The sequence below is a fragment of the Corvus cornix genome, chromosome 5 (genome assembly GCF_000738735.6).
Source record: "Corvus cornix cornix isolate S_Up_H32 chromosome 5, ASM73873v5, whole genome shotgun sequence".
NCBI classification, from domain to species: Eukaryota; Metazoa; Chordata; class Aves; order Passeriformes; family Corvidae; genus Corvus; species Corvus cornix.
In genome coordinates this window covers 38,497,475-38,517,676 of record NC_046335.1, presented here as the reverse complement: position 1 = coordinate 38,517,676, position 20,202 = coordinate 38,497,475, and the positions used below count along the sequence as shown (strand labels likewise).

At 46.8% G+C, this 20,202-nt stretch overlaps 1 protein-coding gene across 3 annotated transcripts; it reads left to right on the top strand.

The window, feature by feature from the left end:
* The first annotated feature begins 1,482 nt into the window (after window positions 1–1,482).
* On the top strand, window positions 1,483–20,202 carry SPINT1 (serine peptidase inhibitor, Kunitz type 1). 3 transcript variants are annotated; one of them, XM_010413596.3, is made up of 11 exons: window positions 1,483–1,637; window positions 1,820–2,292; window positions 9,855–10,006; window positions 11,406–11,544; window positions 12,658–12,828; window positions 13,499–13,525; window positions 14,454–14,579; window positions 15,498–15,548; window positions 16,321–16,491; window positions 17,177–17,233; window positions 18,270–20,202. In XM_010413596.3, exons 2-11 carry the CDS (start codon window positions 1,863–1,865, stop codon window positions 18,464–18,466), a joined length of 1,521 nt encoding a protein of 506 aa, XP_010411898.2. In that variant the 5' UTR covers window positions 1,483–1,637; window positions 1,820–1,862; the 3' UTR covers window positions 18,467–20,202. The 3 variants fall into 3 exon arrangements, with proteins under 3 accessions (XP_010411898.2, XP_010411888.1, XP_019140371.2); XM_019284826.2 differs by lacking the exon at window positions 1,483–1,637 and having other exon boundaries at window positions 1,652–2,292; XM_010413586.1 differs by lacking the exons at window positions 1,483–1,637; window positions 15,498–15,548 and having other exon boundaries at window positions 1,651–2,292.

The following is a 20,202-nucleotide window of genomic DNA, read 5'->3' as shown; positions in this document are numbered from 1 at the left end:
GGCAGTGCAGAACAGAAGAATGAGACAACCTTGTTGTCATTTTTATTTCTCCTGCATATATTTAAGTGGTCAGCTCCCCCTTTACTGCTTGCATGGTCTGCAGGCAGGTCCAAAAGACCTGATTTGGAAATGGAGTGGGAGACACCCATGCTTCTCCTGACAAAGATTCATAAATCCAGTGAGGAAATCAAACATCTCTTTACTCTGCAGACATGCATGTTTCCTCCTATCCATTTTCAAGGGGTTTTTTTATACTTTACCACTGCCAGATCAAAGCAATCCCCTTTTCCTAACAGATGTCAGTACTATACAAATGTCAACATCAAGCCATAGAAAGTCATGAGAGGTATGGAAAAATAATATTCCCACAATATTATCTTCCCATGGTGCTTGTGACAGCCAGGAGACAGGAAACATGTCTCTAAGGACTCTCAAGTATCCTTTGAGGATGTAAAAGGCTGGATCAGAGGTACAGAAAGAAACAGCAAGAATTGAAATGCTGGACGCCAGAATGGTCCCCCAAACCACAAAGCCAATTGCTGTTTGATACATAACTGCTGCTCACCACCTCTTTCCAAAGACATACCACAAAATGCCATCTCAGATTTGGTGTTGTTATTTTAAGTGATGAAATATTTCATTATAAATAATGTCCAAGCAAATTACCAACACTCCCAGCTTTCCTAAGCACAATGACAGAGGGGTAAGAGCAGTTTGCCCAGGGGTATTAGGACTGTTTACAGACAGAGGGTGTGGATGACACAGGTGTATGTGTTGAACAGAGGAATTTGATCGTGGATCTGCAAGTAGAAGCACAAAGGGGGAAAATACATGGATAGGCAGCCTTTGTATTCCCATGACCCCAAACAGCACAGTCCTCCAAGGCAAGGGCACTACAAATGAACTGTAGCTAACCTATATGAGATTGAGGAGAACAGTGAAATGCTGCTCATCAGTGGGGGGTGATTACTTAAAATTTCGCTGCTGTGGTAGCAGGGGTCCTGCCACTCAGGCAGCCTCCAAGTATGATCCCAAGTGCTTTCACTGAAAAAAAAAAAAATAGTGTCCCAAGAGCAGGGAATTCATTATTTCGGGATGTCTGCACTGAGCACAAAACCTCTTGCAGTAGCAACGGCGGTGGGCACTGCAGATAGGGCTGCAAGGCTGACTCGTTTGGGTTAGCGAGACACGGGCTAATGGTGCTCCGGGCCACTGACCACACCGGAGCACAAGGGCGACTGCCACAGGACACAGATTGCCTGCTTCCTGGCTTTCAGTTCCTTTGAAGCATCCTTAGCACGGGGGTGCAACTAGCACCCAGCAGGTGGGATGCTCGTCTGGACTGCCTGCCCTCGCACCTACGGGAGCGAGAGAATCGCTCTCGGCTCCGTTCCAAGGGGAGCAGAAGATCGTATCAGCTTGTCTCTCCTCCCCTTCCTCTTACGCAATTCAGTATGCAAGGGAGTGACTTGATTTTTTTTTTTTCTTCCTCTCTCAGGGAATTGGTTTTCACTTCCTGCGCTCGCCGTGCCTTTGTCTCCGCTGGACGCAGCTGAAGGCGCACCTGGGGGGTGAAGGCACAACGGGGCGGCGGGGACACCCCGCTCCCAGCAGCAGCTTCAGCGGAGAGCGCCCAGGTGGGGGGCTGGGAGCACACGCCTGGGGATGAGGTGCAGGGTCAGGGGACACACCGGCTACCTCGGGGAGAGCCGGAACCCAGAGCGCAGCCTCGGCCATGCTCCGGCTCCCTCTCGCCCCGGGTTGGCATGCACTTGAACGCCGTCCCTCTTAGCTTCATCTGTCTTCTCCCTTCCTTTAGGAAAGGATTGAAGTCTCAAGACAGTGAGAATCGGGGCGCTAAGATGGCCAGAAGGAGTCCGGGTCCATGGTTTGTGGCCTGGGTCTGCTTGCTGGTGGTGCTGGACTTGGGCGAAGGGCAGAAGGAAAAACCCTTCGGTGAAATGTGCCTGGAGGACTTTACGGCAGGGCTGCCGGATTGGGTGCTGGATACAGACGCCTCCGTCCAGAATGGAGCCACCTTCTTGTCGTCCCCCATGGTGCATCGGAGCAGGGACTGCATGAGAGCCTGCTGTAAGGAACCCGCTTGTAACCTGGCTCTCGTGGAGCAGGGCCCGGGCTCGGAGGAAGACCACATCCAGGGCTGCTTTCTCCTCAACTGCCTCTATGAGAAGGCTTTCGTTTGCAGGTTTGCCAGGAAGATCGGCTTTCTCAACTTCTTGAAGAAGGACGTGTACGATTCTTACCTGGCAATGCAGAATCGCAGACCTAGTGGTAAGGTGCCCATAATGAATCCCTGCAAGCCGGGTCTGGAAGAGCATTAGTGGTTACTGGTGCCAGCTCCTGCGGCCATCATATGAGCAGCAGTGCTGCCAAACGCTCGGGGTAGAGCGAGGCTAAAGATGGTGTTTCTGTATTTTCCTCTGCCACAAAGGTTTTCCCAAACCCTGATACTCATTTAAGATCTGTGCCTCAGTTTACCGATTAGTAAACGAATAGGGAAATGCTCTTTAACCTGTTTGAAGCAGGTGGAGTGTGTGATTACCAAAGTCTGAGATTTTGCTACTTGGCAATGTAGAGAAGAAGGTATTGTTTTTCTTCTCCCTTCCCCTGGGCCTTTGAGGTTGGAAAGTGAAATCCTCTAAAAAGCTACACATCACCAGGTTTTAAAGGGCAGCATTAATCTCTTAATTGCTCAGGGGCTGGAGGCAGGATGCAATCCAGTTACCTTTATTTAACAGCAGCCTGGATGGTGAGGTGCCTCAGTATTGCTCTGCTTGTTGGGGCTGGTCCCTGCTGCTGGAAGAGGAGGAGCTGGGGGAGGCTGGTTATAAAATTTCCCCTTTGGAGGTGGGTTTCTCTTCCCCAATCCCTGTTTCTCTGCTCTAAAAGATTGCACGTGGACACAGAGAGCCAGGTGGAAAATGAACTAATCTGAAGCTGGCCACCTGCCACACACTCTGCTCTCTCCAAACTCTTGCAGCATGTTCAGAAACACTAAAAACACAGCAGTTCCTCCTTTGCCCCCTCCTTCTGTGTTTTGACTGAAGCCTGTCAAGGCTGGCATGTTTCTAGCCTGGCTGGGACTTTGGCAACCATAACTGGTTTGTTTGTTGATCGCTGGTCAGGGCTATTAGGGGATATCTCTGTGGATAATCCTCCTCACACACCCTCCCAGCCCACCTCTGGGAAGGAAAGGATCTGTGAAGATGGCAAGGGGAACATCCAGGTGGGTGCAAGGGCTTGGGCTCCATGATGTGAGCTGAATAGGTCTTTGATTTTCTGCTGGGTTGTGCCAGCCTTGTGGGTGCTGGAGGTGGGAAATGGCACCAAATCCCACACTGACCACTTCTCCATCCTGGGTAGCAGTGGGGGGGTTTGCAGCAGGGCATCATCGCTTCTCTCAAGCAGCCCTTGGGTGTTGCTGGTTTGAACAGCAGTGTGGCAGAAGTGGTCCCCCTGGTCCTCTGTCCCTACTTGTGGCTTCCTACTGGATTTTAGGGCCTTTTGGTAAATGTGTCTTGCTGTTTCAGTAGTTCTCCTGCATCTCTGTTCCAGGCTCAAAACCCTTTTCACAGGAGCTGCAGTTAGGGAGGAACTGAAGGCCACATCACCAGCACTGGAGGTGGCATGGCGGCAGCCGTCTAAACTCCTATATGCTTTGTTGTAGGAGGAAAAGGGAATGCATCATCTCCAGTACATCCTGATTTCACAAGATTAGATTAAAATACAATGGACTGTTGAGCAATTCAGTCTCTTTACCTTTGTGGACCAGTGCCTCATACAAGAAGATTGCAAGCCCCTCCTCCCTTGGCTGGTCCCAGGGTCTGGCATTCCATGTGTGCAGATCTTTAGAAAGTGTCCTAGGGTCACCAACCTCTCTGTGTGACCAGCAGTGACATGTTTGCTAAAATATGGCACCGAGCTGCAGCACTCCAGCCACCAATATGCAGTTTCTGTCTTGCAATCCATCCCTAGTGCTCCTTTCACAAGTCCTGGGATGGCTATGGTGGAGCAGGAAGACCCAGGAGGGCTTATCAGTGAGAAGTGAAAAGCACTCCAGAAATGCAGTTCGGGTTACTGTGCCCGGAGGCGGCCGTGCCCCTCCTCGCTCACGTGGGGCTTGTGCCTTGGACTGCTGTGAGTGTAGGAAGGGCTCGGTCTCTTCTACAGCCGTGTTTGACCCTCGGAGGATGCTGGTGCCGGGCGGGTCTCCAGCTGGAGTGACAGACTCTGGGCAGTTCACCACTGTGTATTTGGATCAGCCTGCGATGTTCGCGCTGTGCTTTGATAGGAAATGTGTTTCCCTCCTCTCTGAAATTTTTAGGCATTGTCTTTGATACCAAAAGCTTTCTGAATCACCTTGAATGACACTGGAGGGCTAGCAGGCAAAAGAGGCGAAGGGAGTTACCTTACTGGAGAAATAGCTGGGTCTTCCTCCCCACAGCAGTTGATGAGACACTTAAGAATGCAGATCTCCATTTTGATTCAGATACAAACCAAAAAAATCCAAACCAAAACCCCAAGCCCCTCCAGCCATGATGCTGGAATTGGGTCCATGCAGGACCTGTCTGAGCAGGAAGGTGGATGCCTGGCTGTCACTGAGGGGGAAAAGAGGAAGGGCACAATGGGGCAGGTGCACGAGGCTAGGTGAAGGAGCCTCTGGGCACTGAGCATTTCCACCTGGCAGCATAAGGAAACTAAAGCAGTTTTGCTTCCGGACCTTTTGGGGATGCCTGAAGAGGCCAGGTGAAACAAGTGTTAAAGGAAGCTGTTTTCAACATGTCAGGTCTTCCTCCCAAATGTTCATAAGCAAAAAATCTTGGCCCAGGTTTTGGACTGGAGACAAAACTGTGTAGTTTTCATGCTGTTGTGCTGTATCACTGTTAAAATGTGACGTTTTGTGACTGCTCTGGAGCCAAGGTTATTGTTGGCCCCCTGATTCTGGCTCTAAGGGTCTGCAGGAAGCTTATCTGCTGCTTTATCATGCATTCCTTTCCTCTGTGTGCTGCTGTCAGGTGTCCTAGGAGCCTTTACCTGTGCCACTCTTCAGACACCCTCTGCAATGATAAGAATTAAATGCATGTTTTTTCTAGTGGAAAATGAAATACCCAGTTAGTGATCCCAGTGGGTAACATTAAGCAAAAACACACACTACTACTACTACTACTGCAAGGAGCAGACCTGTTGAATTGAGAGGTTTATATATGTTTAGGAGGAGACTAGGTAACACCTGAAAGAGAGCACACAGCTGGGGGCTGCTGAATGGGCAAATTTAATCTTGGGGTGTTTCTGGAGCCTGATGGAAGTAGCTGAAAGCTGGGAGAGTGTTACAGGGAAAGCGCTGTGTATTCTTGCAGTGCTCTTGCTCAAGCATCCATGGCAAGAGTGTTGACAACTGAACACAGGAACAGGAGTACCTGCTCAAACTCACTGTAGCCACTCTTACAGTGTTACGACTTCAGAAAAACCTGTGGGTACAGGCAACGATGAATTCAGCTGAAATCTGGGTTCTGCACATCTCCGGAATGTATTTTCAGTATTTTGGAGAACAAGAGCTTCTGAGTTCTTTGTAAGCTGGTGACGATATCTTGGTACTGTCTCTTGCCTGTTCCAGCTAATGTACAGCCTGAAGTCTCTGATGTTATTGTTAAAAGGCACAATCTTCTTAAATGATTCCTCAGCCCGAACTTTGGTGCAAGTTTTCTGTGTGGCTCATCCGGGAGGGGCAGGCTCACCTTGCACTTTATTGGTAATAATGGAGCCCAGTGTTTAAGTAACTAGCCCAGCTTATTCTGGTCTAGGCAGACCAGTTTTGGGTGTGAAACTGGAAAATAACCTCCCTGAACCTTTGTACATTTCTTGAACTGAACCTTTTGTGGTTATTGTGAATTGCTCAGTGACAGTCTCTTCCTGTTGAATGCAGGGCCTGTGAGTGGGAGACGGGAAGTGCTTGGGAACCACAGGGTTCTGATCAGATATGTCTGCTCCTGCCTCACCGTGGAGGGAGATTTGCAGGCTAACATTTCGGTAGTGCATTCCAAAAGGAGAGCTTCCCAAGAGGGAAGCTCATCCCTCCTTAAATGTTTGGTCCCATGCTGGTTTCCATTCTGTGGACACAGTGCAACTAAAATGAGCAGCACTGGTATCACAGCTGGGGTTGAAACAAGTTCCCCCTTGGCTGATGCCGTTCAGCCCTGAGCTGGCTGCTCATCCTCGAGCTCAGGCCAGGAGAGGGGAAGCTGCACATTCAGTACCCACACCACAGATTCAGAGGCTAACGTGTACTGGAAGGGTCCTGGAGGACCAGCTGGTCTCAGGTAAGACCAGCTCCTGCTCAGAGAAGGTGACGAGCAGCTTCCACTCCACTTGCTGTGCAATTAGTGTTTGGCATGCAGCATTTACTGAAGTGGCTACATCATGTCTTGTCTCCAGAGCCTGAGTCTCCTTAAAGAGACTGGAGGTACAAACCAATCTTTGCTATGATAGCATAAATACTTGTGGGAGAGTCTTTCCCTCTGCCTGCTAAAGCAAATAGGACTGAGGAAGGATGGAGAGAACCTAGTGGCAGCAGCACCTTATGTTATTCTGAAAATATAATCCATTCAGTCATACTGTATTGTTTTCAAGAGGTTGTGTTGACCTGCTGTGTGCAGCACTTATGAACCACTACAAAAGCCTCTAGAAACTAATGCTGAGAGCTGCTTGGCTGTGCATGAGTTGTTAGAAAACTGTATGGCTTTATCATGACTATATTTTCTGCCCAGACAGGATAAAGCCCTAAAGAAAGAGCCTGTATTTCTCTTTCTCCAGGCACTATATTGGGTTGCCTTGTTTCTTTCTCTCTCTTTCCACCTCAGGCAAATTATACTGTGGCAGTAGTGTCATCCTTCATTACCTCTGCCTGTGGAAATGGAGAGTTTTCTACTGTGGATGGGTGAGAAAGCTGTTCACTTCTGAATGAATTCCCTGGAAGCAATGCAAGAGCAGAGCTTTAGCATTTTGAGAAGAGCCACACTGCTGCCCATCTGCTTGTGCAGCAGACAGGTTCTGCTGGCTTCTGATGCTTGAAATCTCCAAGGTCCTGTGTCTCATGGGCGCTAGAATTTGGGTGGCCTCATTTTTGCTCCCATCTCTGCTCCTGCCCTGATCAGCGGCTTTTGTCTCCAGTGAGGTCTTTCCCTTCGTGGTGCCTCAAGGTCCCCAGGGCAAGCCCCACTTGTCTTGTTTGCAAGTTGCTCCTGCAAAGGCAGTCAGCAGTGGGCTGTAAGAGCCCCTTAGTCACCATGAGAAAGCTTTCCAGCTCATTCTAGTGACAATCTCAAATCATTCTGAGGTATTTTTAAGCATTGCTTTGTAGTCTCAACTACTCAGGGTGTATCTGCATAAGCTCTGGAATGGAGGAAATCTGGTTTTTTATAGATCCCAAGGGCAAAAGCTAATATCTGAGTTCCAAAAGAGAAAAGCCTCCAAACTGTGAGCTTTGCAAGTACATTCTGCCATGGGATTTCACTGATGCCTGCAGGTTTGCATAGCGAGGTCCCTAGTGGGGTCTCTCCCCCCACTTAGATGCTTACTTTTGAAGCCTTCGTAGAAATTTATTACCTTTTAAATTCCTGTTCCCCCATCAATTTTGGTCCAAGTTCACTCATTAGAGGTGAAGCTAGTCAAGCCACTGACTGCATGAGCTTTTAAACGGGATGAGATTTTTTAAAAAGCAAAAATCAGGGTCTCAGGCATGAATACGGTGTGAGTAATAAAACTTTTTAAAGCAATTTGGATTTCCTCTATCAAGCTTTCCTCTGGAATCATATTTCCCCTACTGATGTGCTATATAAATGGAAGTGGAAATTGTTGCTTATGATGTGACTCCAGGAGCATGTTTCACAGTAAAGAGCATGCCACAGAAGCATCATAAAGCTTTAACCTCCCTGTTAATTACAGAGTTTTACAGCAGAAACTTTCCATGGTCAAAAGAGCATTATAGCAGAGGTAACTTTCATTTTTCCTACAGACTTTCAGAGCAAAACAAACTGAGTGTAGAGTCTCCCTTGTACAAACAGTTTGCTGATACTCACTCTGGCTCAGCCAGCACTTTGGTTCTGAAGCTCAGGTGGAAAACAGCCACGTTGCCAGGGAAGGCTTCATACAGTCACCGTGGCAGAAATATTCCAAAGTCACTGAACTTTCAGGCATCCTAAGGAGAAAAGGGATAGACTTGAAAAATAAGTCCTTAATTTCTAGTGAGCATTACTCCTTGGCAGTCACCATAGATAAAGAATACTCTTGACTCTTGTTCTGGATGTGAGGAGAGTCAGTAAATTTGGCTAATCAGAGATGGGAACTGGGGAAGTTGCTGACCCATTGAACAGAACTTTTACTTGATCACGCAACCCACGACCTGAAGTAACTAGATGTTTGGTCTGCAATTTTTTGTTTAAAGTGTTCATGCTTAAAAATGTCAAGGCGTAAAACATGATTTGGAGTCATGAGTTAAGGATCAGCCTTTGTGTTGTTGAAAAACTGGTCTTTTCCTTGTGCAATTGCACCCACCTACTGGGCTCACCCTGGCAGGACGGTGGCAGGGAGTAGGCTGCCTTTCTCCCTGGCAGGCTCGTGGTGTTTGCCTAGCAGGAGTGGCAGGAATGCATCCCTTCTCCAGAGCTTGCAGTGGTGTGTACAAGGGGACAAAAGAACTAAGTGGCCTGTTTTAATGTCAGGTTTGTTTATACATATACCTTATATTAAATGTCCCTTCAGTAGACTGCAGCAACAGTCAGCAGCTGGGATCTGAATTCAGATACACTCAAACAGGAAATTAGGAGCAAGTCTGCAACAGCGAAAATAATCAGCTAATGGAGTAATTTTCTAAGGGGTTTGGACACTAATCCTCTTCTTCAGTCACAGTTGATATAACAGTGTAATGGCAGAGTGATTTCTATCTAGCTTATAAATGATGGTTGGTGCCTTTACAAAAGACTCAGGTTGAACTGGAACACTGAGTCTTGGACTTGGTACAGGTGCTACCAGGTGGAGTTTTATGGGCTGAGCTATGCACAAAGCCTGCGACCAGAGACATTCAGGCCAAAAGGAGTTATGAGTCAGGCTCAATTGTGTCATTGTATAGGCTGTTCTTGCTGGCAAGGGCAGGGATCAGTTTTCATCTCTTGTACTTACAGTTTGGAAAAACATTTAATAGATTGTGGAAGTTGCTTGTAAGCTAATCCATGGAATGGTACAAAAATAACAATCTCATGAATGGTGTTTTTGTGCTGTTTTAAAGGCATGTATGTCAGAAAGTGGGGTGGAAGATGATCTGGAAGAGAAGTATTTCCCATCCAAGTCCCACAGTGTGTAGCTCTGGCTAAATACATGAACACAGTGCTTAAAGAGAGTGATAGGAATGATGAGAGTCAGGTCCACATTCTTCAACACCCATATTGGGCCATCTCCCTAAGAGAAGGGTGGAGATTGCTCTGTGCTGTTCTGTGAGGATGTGGTCCCACTCTCAGAAGCACAATGGCTGTAGTCACGGGGCCACCCTCTTATGGTGGTTCCTGTGGACAGAAGTGCCCAGGGAGCCAACTGGCTCAAAGGCACTGCCGTAGTGGGTTGTGGACTTAATAAATCAGTGAGGGCAGTAATAACAGTACTGACTGCCTGTTGCTTGCTCAGGCTGCAAGGAGCACAGCTGTATAAAAGTGTTTTCCTTTCAGCAGTTGAAGTCTGGATTGATTTAGCCTGGAATAATTCCCCTTCCTTGTTTTCCTGTAGTGGAGACAAGGACTGGACCCTTTAGCCTCTTACCCAAGCCTTGTTCTACATTTCTTCTGCAGATGACCGTCCTCCAACAGCCCGTGCTGTCAAGGACATGAGGGTACAGCCGGGGGAGCCAGTGATGCTGAGAGGCACAGAGAGCACGGATGACCATGGGATAGTCAGCTATGAATGGAAACAGGTCCTTGGCGACCCCTCTGTGGAGATGAAGGTAGGGAGCTGCAGGAAATAAGCACCTTGCTCAGTGTCACTTGTGGTCTGCACTAGGTTGGTCGGTCAGAGCTCTGACTTAAAGGTCACCTTGTCCTTCCCTCTTCAAGCCAGTCCACCCAGGAGCCTGTTCCCAAAAACTATGGAGCACTCCTTGTGGTTGCCCTCCTCCTCTCGCACACTATTTGGAGGTGGCATTTTTGGCTTCACCAGGTCTCAGGCTCCCTGCATGGGCTGCTGTCTCAAGCCTTCCTGAGCAACACCTGATCTGCCTAGGTGGGAGCAGCTGAGAGGGCAGAGCTTCCGTGCAAGAGCTGCCTCTGGTTCCAAGTTCCTGCAGTTCAGTGAAGGGCCTTCTCTTAGTTCTACTCTGTCCACTTCAGTGCATTTCCTCTTCTGTCTCTGAACAATCCAGTCTCAGGCTCTGCTTTTGTTCTCCTGGGGCTTTTCCTGGACTTTGCCTCTCTTGAAAGCGTAAGTTCTTCTTCCTATTTTATCTGAGCTGGAGCAGAACTCATGTCTCTTGTCTGGATCCAAGATCTCTGGGGTATGAACACTGCCTATTTGATAGAGGCTAAAAGTGAATTGTAGCTTTAGAAGAGCAAATTATTTCTTTTAAACTTCTGCAAAATGCTTTGAAAAGCCATGGGGCTCATATGGAGTTCTTGTGGCACCTTTTGGAAGAATTATGAAGCAAATGAGTACATCAGGCCCACAGCTGATTTTGAACATCAGCAGTGACAAACTCTAGAATGCAAAGGGGTCTGTGTAATTCAGCAAGTGCTCCTTTCTTTTTCCCTTTGCCCTAGCCCGACCAAAGCAACTTTCATGGAGGGAGGGAGGTCCCCTAATATTATGCTGTATTAACAACATTAAAATGATGTATGGCAAAGCTGTGTTCTTTTGAAACCTAATCAAAACCAGGGATAGCATGGAAATGAAAGTCCAATTCTGTTGTAAATATAGAGGAAAAGTTTGTGTCAATAATATTGTAGCTTTCGCTTCTGACAAAACAATTAAATACACCTACCTTATTCCCTATGTGCTAAGTAAATGATTCATAATAGGTTTTAAGTTTTAAAAAGTAAAATAAAAACTACAGGTATTTCTGTCTTCTCCAATGAGTTCTATTTTCCCTTGTGCTTTCACAATGCCCCAAAACATGAAATATCTAATTATGCTTGTGATACTTGTTCCTTCTGCTATTCCAGCTGGGTACCAGTCCATGGGTTTGGGGGGATTGTCTAGCACTGAGACATTTTTCATGCCAGACATCTGCTTGAACATTTCCATCCAACCTCCATTCTCCCTAATGCAGGAACATGGACCTTGCATAGCTTCAGTCACTCCTTCCTTAGAAGTACTTTTCTCCTACATAAGCCTTTCTTTTGCGTTCTCAGAAGCATGAAGAAGATCAGGTAGAAATCTCCAACCTCCAGGTGGGAACTTACGTCTTCCAGCTTACTGTCACGGACACTGCACAACAGCAAGACTTCACCAACATCACCATCATGGTGTTGAGCTCTGAACAGACAGAAGGTGAGCCTGAGCCCACACATATCTACCTGGAGTCCTCGAGCCTGCTCTGGCATTACTGGTGCTCCTCTCAGAGGGGTAGATGGGAGAAGAGCACAGCCAAGACACTGGACTTGTGTGTCGGCTTTTCCCAGTGAGAGTCTGCACTACTGCCTTTCACTGGTGGTGGAAGGTCTCTGAATTCACAGTGATCTATTTTGGGATTTTTGCATACTTGTGCTGGAGATGAGGCCTGCAATAAGCCCATCTGTTCTGCCTGTCCTTGCTCTCTACTGGGTGACACCAGAGTGGATGAAGCTTGGGGTGCAACTGAGGTTGTAAAACAGGAGAACGTGAAAGGTCCTGTTGACTCTGTGGTTTTGCTGTGACGGCCCTTAGGTTTCAGGGTAGGTGGAGTCGTCTGCAAGACATTCAGTGTATCTCCGGGTTTATTTATATTTTTTTTCTTTAATGACTTTGTTTAATCATGAAAATGTTCAGCATTACAAGTGTATCAGAAGTAAGGAGTTCTTGGACAAATGGTTGACTAGTAGCTAAGCAGGGGATGTCTTCTCCTACCTCAGGTACCATAAAAATATAAGAGCAGCCATGTCAAGTGATGCTAATGGTCTGACCAAACTCCAATACACTGCATTCAACAGTGTGCAGAGGTTGGTACTTTGGAAATAGTGTGAGAACATGACATGCTATCAGTGAATCTCTACTATGCTTGACTAATCCCCAAGGATTTTGCAGCTGGGAGATTTTTTTAAGCAGAAGATGGTGTCTTCATGTTTAATAACCATGTATGAATCCCTTTTTGACCTCATGTAATCTTTGAAAAGCAGCAACCTCCTGAGGTAAGGAGCTTCACAGCTTAACTATGTGCTGTGTGGAGATGCAGCTTCTTTTGTTTAATGGATGTGACACCTTCTAATTTGGTTTTGTGACCCTCCCTTTCATATAAAAAAATTCAATCCATGATTCCCTACTCTTCTTCTCCATGTTGGTCAAGATTTTATAAACCTTTCAGACATGTCCTTTGGAAGATTTTGTTTGCCCTCAGATATACAAAACAGAAAGTCTTCCAAAGGACTGACCTAACCCCAGACCCTTTTCTGTTAACTTTCTTGATAGAGCATTGTTTGACTCCGAAGAAGGTGGGCTGGTGTCGGGGATCTTTTCCACGCTGGTTTTACAACCCAAGCCTTCAGCAGTGTGAAGAGTTCATTTTTGGTGGCTGCAAGCCCAACAAGAATAACTACTTACGGGAAGAGGAGTGTGAACTTGCCTGCAAGAATGTCAGAGGTGAGTCCTTCAAAAATCCAGCCCCCTCTTTCTCATAGGGTCGGGATGACCCTGTGGACAAGTACTGCAGCCTCTTGGCTGAGAGCTAGTTACAGCCCAGTAAGCTGAGGAGACTGGGCTAATTATGGATGGGCAGTCATTGTCTTAAGCTGCCAACCTATCTGACCCAGCTCCTGAAGCACTGGCCAGTGTCCCTGGTATTCCTTTGGCTGCAGAAGCCCTCACCAGATCTTTGTGTCACATCTGAGACCTAAATTCAGACAGCAGCATTGTGCAGTTGGGGGCCAGAAGGGCTTTACTCCCAAAATGAAATTAATCTCCCTCCTTGGCACCCTCAAGCCACTGAGAACAATTTACTGCTGTTCAGATAAATGGGCTGAGCCACTGCCAGGCCCATTGCAGTGCACTGCTTAAAAAGCGATGTTACAGCCTTGGAAAAGAAAAACAATTTGGAAATGGTCTAGCTCGTGGTGGGAAGTTCCCCTGTGCTCCTGCAGGCCTACCTCACATGGGTACAACTCATCTAGGTCTCTGAGTGGCAGGCATCCATATTTCACCTCCCTAATCAGGGCTTCCTTGCAGAAAACATTAAGACAATATAAAGGTGATCTTAATCTGACAAAACAATGTGGTGGTAAATTTATTTTTATTTTTCCTCTTGTCTCTTCAGGTTCTGTTGGTGGGCGACAACAGCCAGGTGAGTCTCCCATATGACAGTTCAATCCTATGCAAGCTTGGGCTGAGTGTCTCATGTCCATTCCTGTGGCTTTTGATTAGGACTCAGTCTGGAAAGTGAGGCACTGGAGACTAATTTCTTTACTAAGCCTTTCCCTTTCATGTCAGAGGATAATTTAGGTTGGGGGTTACCTCTAGAGGTCATCTGAGCCAACCCACTACTCAAAGCAGGTCCAGCTTTGAGTCACATTCTGTTGCTCAGCACTGTATCCAGTCCAGTTTTCAGTATCTCTGAAAAAGGAGACTTTACACGTCGTATTGTCAAACTGTACCAACGTTTGATGACCCTCATTATAATTTTTTCCCCTTATACTGAATTGCTTTCCCTTGTTGCAACTCCTGTCTGTTGCTGTTCATCCTATTACTGTGCTCCAAAATGAGTCTGTCTCCTCTATAATCTGTCTTCTCCATAACTTCATGCTAGGTCTTGTGCTCCAGCTCTTGCTGAGATTTACTCTTATGCCAATGTCTTTTGTCACTGGGGAGCTCAGAACTGGGCACAGTACTCAGCACTTGGGACCACCTCTGGAGCAGAGAGGTTTGAAGCTCTTGCAGCCCAGTGTGCATGTTTCAGTTTGGCTTTCCTAATTTAATCCGCCATGCTTTGGTAATGTCTCCATATTCTTCCTGAGTAGCTCATTCTTGCTTCCACCTGCTATGTACTTCTTTTTGAGAGGAAACATGGCTGTTTCCAGAACAATGTTTCATTTATAAACAGGAATTTTTTTTGTTTTTTTTTTTAGTCTAGGGTGGCACTGAGGAGAGACCTTTACCAATCTGCCTTGTTTCTTGTTTGCCAGCCCTATCAGCAGCTTTTAAGTCCTTCCTAAAGCATCTGGCAGGGAGAAACAATGAATTTTAATGAGCTATCTGAACTGTTTCTGATGCAGTATGCAATGGGAACTGTCAGCCCCCCTTCTTCAGATGCAAGGATGGTTGCTGCATTGATGCCTATCTGGAGTGTGATGAAACTCCCGACTGTGCTGATGAATCGGATGAGATGTACTGTGAACGATGTAAGTACTTCAAATTCTGGCTCAGACAACTTACTATCCGCTCAGGAATGGGTCCAATGTAAGTTACAGGTGCTGAGTCAATGCCTATTGGTGTCTTCTGTTCTTATCTCCTGACCCTGCATTATCTTTCCACAGTATTACATTTGCAGGTTCTGCCATTTCCTGTATCCTTGCTGACTGCAAGAGATGACCTTCCTTCTGTGACGTTTCCTGCCTCTTAAATACTCTTTGACTCTCTTCTCTGCACCTCTCTGTAAGACTTCAGGCCTGTCTTCCCCCTTTCAATATTTTTCTCACTGAATTACCTTACCTGCTCTCTTGGAGTTGGGAAATGGGAAAGGAAACCATTATTTTTTCAAGTCTGTCTGGTGGCACAGTCCCCTTAATATCCTGTTATGCTAACATAAATGCACAGTGGTGAGATGCCCAAATCCACACTATCTCCTCCCTTCTTCCATCCCTCCTCACCTCTTCTGAATTCCCACAATCTCTTTCCTATGTGTGGGTGTTTTGTTGCCTTTTTGGATTTTCAAGCCTATGATTCATCTCTCTTGCTCTCTCTTATATTCTTATAAAAGAGCACTAATGCTCTTTTATACTTCTTAAAACCTGGAGTGACTTTTCCCATACTTCTTGATGGAAAACAAAAATAAGAAAGCAGCCTTTGTTTTCCTTAGTTTTGTCTCTATATCTGTGGATTGGAAATTGGGAAGAGTTTCTTGTTACTACATTTTATTTTTCCCATGTTCCTCTCATAGCTTTGAGATATTTAAGAACATCAAATGGTATCTCCCTTTCTCTGGCTTGTGATAGCAAAAGAATGTACAGGAAAGCTCTGTCTGCTCATGTCTGCATGGACAGAGGCACTTCTTTTCAACTGGTGAGAGAAGTTTTTAACATGAAATGTTCCCCTTGCAGATGCTCGTGAGTTCAATAGACTGCAGAAAATTAATGTCACACATAAGCAAGGTACGTACCATCCAGAGCACCTAGGCTGACCTCTTCCAGCTTTTGGTTTTTCCTTCAGCCTGTTGTTCCATGGTAAAACTACTTCCCTCTGTAAATCCAAAACCAGGTGTAGCATCTGGGTAGTCCCTGTACTAAAAATGAGCAAGGGCCTCTTCTCTGACCTCGAGGACAGCTGTTGTTAGCAGGCTTTCACTCCTGCCTAAACTTTTTCCATCCAAGTAGGTCTCATGCATGTTGCTTGCTGGCCTGTACAAAATTCTGCAGCATGTTTTTTTGGAAATAGTGCAAGCCAAAGCAGTGGAGGGGACACAGCAAGGTCTGTGCTTGATCCCATGTCTTTTCCTTTTTTAAGTGTAGACAGTGGACCTATCACTGGGCTGAAAGAGTATATTCCAAGTCACTTAAATGCAGCTCGGTTGTAGAGGAGACCTGAGCCAATCTGTGGTTTCTGTGTGTCCAGGCTCTTCATGTTCCCTTCTGCCTCCCAGGGATGACAGGTCATTTCTAGAGGGGAGTGAATCCAGGGTTTACCATGACTGCATGGCCTTATGTTCCTTTTTCTGCTTGCTGGTTGGATTTATGGCAGGTGGCAGCTCACCTTGGCACTGCCAATTTGACCAGCTGGCAACTGAGCAGTGGGGACATGAGAGCCACTGTTGTGGCTATGGATTTCCTCTGCCATGGTGCTTGTGCTCTTTTGTTGTGAGCAGAAAATTTTGCTGCTCTGGGAAGACACTGCTTGGACTAAAGCACCTCTGCCTTGCTTTGCCAGGCCACTGTGTGGACTTGCCTGATACTGGACAGTGCACCGAGAGCATCCCCCGCTGGTACTATAACCCATTCTTGGAGAAATGTGACCCCTTCACCTATGGGGGCTGTGGTGGCAACAGCAACAACTTTGAACAAGAGGAAGAGTGCATGAAATCATGTTCAGGCATCACAAGTAAGCATACATAGTGAGGACTGGAATTTGACTGATCAAACTGGGAAAATCACTTCAGATTAAGTTCTGTGGTCCCAAAGAGGCAGTGCCTTGGGAGCTTTCAGTCAAAGCTGCTCTGCTCTCAAACCCTGGCCATGACCCACAGTGTCCTTCAACACAACCAATGGCTTATGGGGAATGGTGGATCTGCAGCATCTTTCTGCAATGCAGCCTGTCATTTCCCAGAGCTGGAAAGCATTTTGGGTGCTGATGTTGAGAAAGAGACAGAGAATGACAAAACTAACCAGAGATGTGATACATCTGCTCTGAAGAAAATCTAACCTCCTAGCTTGGCTCTAGGTCTCCCCAAGTGAGTGGGGAGAAGTTAAGAAAATCCTCAATGACACATACTAGCCTGAAGTTTTAAACAAACAAGAGAGAGGGTTACACTTGGTACATATTGTTTTGGAGGCCAACAGGAAGAATTCTGCCATACTGTATCTGTTAAGAGGCAAACTACCTCCTTGAGCTGCACTGGGCCTCACAGCCTGCCCTGAGAGCTCAGTACCGTGGCTGTTGAGAAGGGGTGCTGTGTGCATTCAGTCACTTCAGAGCACTGGCTATATGCTCCTCAGAAACCTGTCTTATCCCCTGTTCCCAACCTTCTTTGTAAAACTTTTCTCCCCTCTCTGTGTTCCCAATTCAGAAGCAGATGTCATTGGCCGAAGATGGGAATCATTTGAGTCCCAAACTGCTATCTTAAGTGAGTAACAATTTTCCCTCCAGATCTTTCTTGTTGCTTTTCCTTGTTCTGAAAAATACTTTGTCTTTCCTTGCAAATAGTAGTCTTCTCTCCCACACCTCTTTTGAAGCTGGGGGAGCAATGTGGGATTTGTGGGATGCTGGCAGTGGCAAGAGACGCTTCTGTGCACTGTGCAACTGTGGTCCATTTTTTTCCTGTGTCTGTGACTCAGTAGCTCATACAGACACTCCTGTTTTTCTTTCCATCAACTTGCATGAATGTTCCACTGTTCAACATCAAAAAATGGGAAGTAAAACTCTTCCTAGGGGCCAATTTCACATGAGGGCTACTAACTTCTACAAGAAAGAAGACTTAAGCAGATATATGAATAATGTCAGGTGCTAGATTGTGGGGAAATGTGATGACCATATACAACCTCTCTACAACATTAAAAAAGCCCAACGCTATTGAAATACAAGTTCTTTTAAAAATGCCACATTAAGGTTATTGTTCTTAAATCCTAGAGAATGATTTAATCTTTAAATTCACACCATCTTGCAAATGCATTGTCCTTGATTGTCTCCGCTGATGCTGCAGGGGTTTGGTTGGCTGGAGAGCAAATGCTCATGCCACTGCTAAGAGCACTTTCCCACAAACTCAGCCTATCCTCCATAGCTCAATCCCTCAGTGCTGTCCCAGCCTGGAGGTGCCTTCTGTGAACACCCCTTGGCGGCCTTCCTGTTGAGGTATGACACAAGGCTGCCATTGCAAAAGGATTTGATATTCCTAGGGTTGTCAATGGCCAAGCCTGCCAAAGTCACAGAACAGCCTTTAGAGGGCGTGGTGTATCTGGGAAATGATGGGAAATACCTTTTGGGAGAGACAGGCTGGCTGTGCCTTGGCCATACCCTTATGCCAATGCAGCTGTCACCTTTCTTCTTTGCTGGTTGTGCAGTGACCACCCTGTTGTCATGCCTGCTGTTGCTTCTTCCTCGCCACTCCTGCTGCATCAGATCTTGTGTAGCATCCCTTCTAACATGTTCACATATCCCTGCAGGTGCCTTTGAGGTAGTGATTGCTGTGCTCCTCGGGATCTGCATCATGGTGGTCCTGGTGTTCATTGGCTACTTCTTCTTGAAGAAAAGGAAGAAGAATAGCCGCCGCCATCAGCCTACCACTGCTACCAATTCAACCCTCTCCACCACAGAGGACACTGAGCATCTGTTCTACAGCAGTGCCACCAAACCAGTCTGACCTACAGCTCTCTCTCCAGTTCAGCCCTGGGGCACTCCCCAAAAGTTCTGGAGTTCTGTTTTTAGACACAGGTCTGTGCCTGAAGGACTCGTTCTCTGTGAAGACATTTGGAGCATCAGGCCAAGATCTAGCTGTGATTTGGCAGTACTAGTATTTGTGATTGTCTAGGCTAAATGGCTGCTCTAGAAAGCGAGGAACGGGGAGCATTCTGCTGCTCTCTGACATCCATCCCTTCCTAGCCTCAAACAATCCAGTGAAACTCTGAATTACACCTTTCTTCCTGCTCAAACCCAGAGCACAACTTTGCTCAACTTCCTGAAGGAGCCTGGAACTGGATCTGTGTAGCATTCATGTTGGTGAATGGTGCAAGCTCACCAAAGCCAGGAATTTGTTTTCAGTGTCACTTTCTTCCATTCAACCTTGTATTTTCCTCCCCTTCTCCCAGTCCTCTGCAAGGTGCCCTGCCTTGCAGCAGTCTACCTGCTCATGGTGCATCTCTTGAGGTCTGTGGGATTGACATAATCAGCCAGACCTGATCCAAGGGCTCTGTGACACTCTCCAGCAGTTCCTGTTTTCAAGATGGACAGAAACACCTGCTTAAGTCACTAGGCTTTGCTTTTTAACAGAAAAGCACACAGACTTTTTTCTGCCTGGCTGCTGTGTTTCAGTCTCCTGTGTACAGTACATGCTCACCATTTTTCTCTCTGTGAGTTGCCCTGGTTGCTTTTCCAGTGTTCAGTCTGAACCCAAACACATTGAGAAAATATCTATTTATTCTCACATGAAGTAAAGACCCATACTTTTCCTGCTGATTGTGCAGGAAAGGTGCAGTTTTGATTTTACTGCATGCTCCTCTGAGCACACAGCCTGACTTGAGTCCCTGGCATCTCCCAGAGCAGAGGAGTGGGCTGGATATCACCAGTTAATGTCTGCAGGCTTCCTTGCTCCTGCTGGCTCGTCCCTCCTGGTACAAGATGAGCTCAGCCCAGCCCCAAGAGGTCCAAAGCTCATCTCTGGCCCCAAGGCAGCATGTGAAATCCCCGCTTTGGTAATGTCCTGGTCCCAGTCCTGGCCCTATGTGTTCCTCTATAGTCTGTTTGCAGTGAGATGCTTCTGAGCTCTGTCCTGCAGCATCTGCTGGTCCAGGCTTGTACCTCAGTGAGCTGAGGATTTCTGTTGGGGCAGAAGAAGCTATTTGTGAAGTGCCTGATGTACTGCTGGCTGTAGGGCTGGCACCAAGCTCTAAACTTCCAGTGCCTGGTGCTCTTGGAACACTGCTGTGAAGAGAGAGGAAACTCTGTGTGTGTGTTTGTGTGTGTGTGTGTGTGTGTGTGTAAGAAGCATAAATCTATGTACAGACTTCAGTTTAAATGTTTGGACTCTTTCAGGGCCAAGGGCAGAGTGGTTCTGAAATGCTCTAGTAAAGCCATGCCCAGCTCAGGACCTCTCAAGTGCAGTGGCAGGAGAGCTGCCTCTTCCCTGGGCTGATGCCTGGGTGGAAAGGAAAGAAACTGCTGCCCAGAGCCTGCTGGCAATCTGGCTGCATGCCTCTCCTCATCACAGGCATCTGCCTCAGCGTTCCTGGGGCTGGTCAGATTCCTCCTTTTCTGTCTCGTATCATTTCTTCCATCTCTTTGTTTTTCCCACAGCCTATCATGGCCTATGCAATAAACCTAATGTCTTGATTTATTTTTTTGCGTGCTCACTCTGATAATAAAAAGGAATTGTTTGTCTTA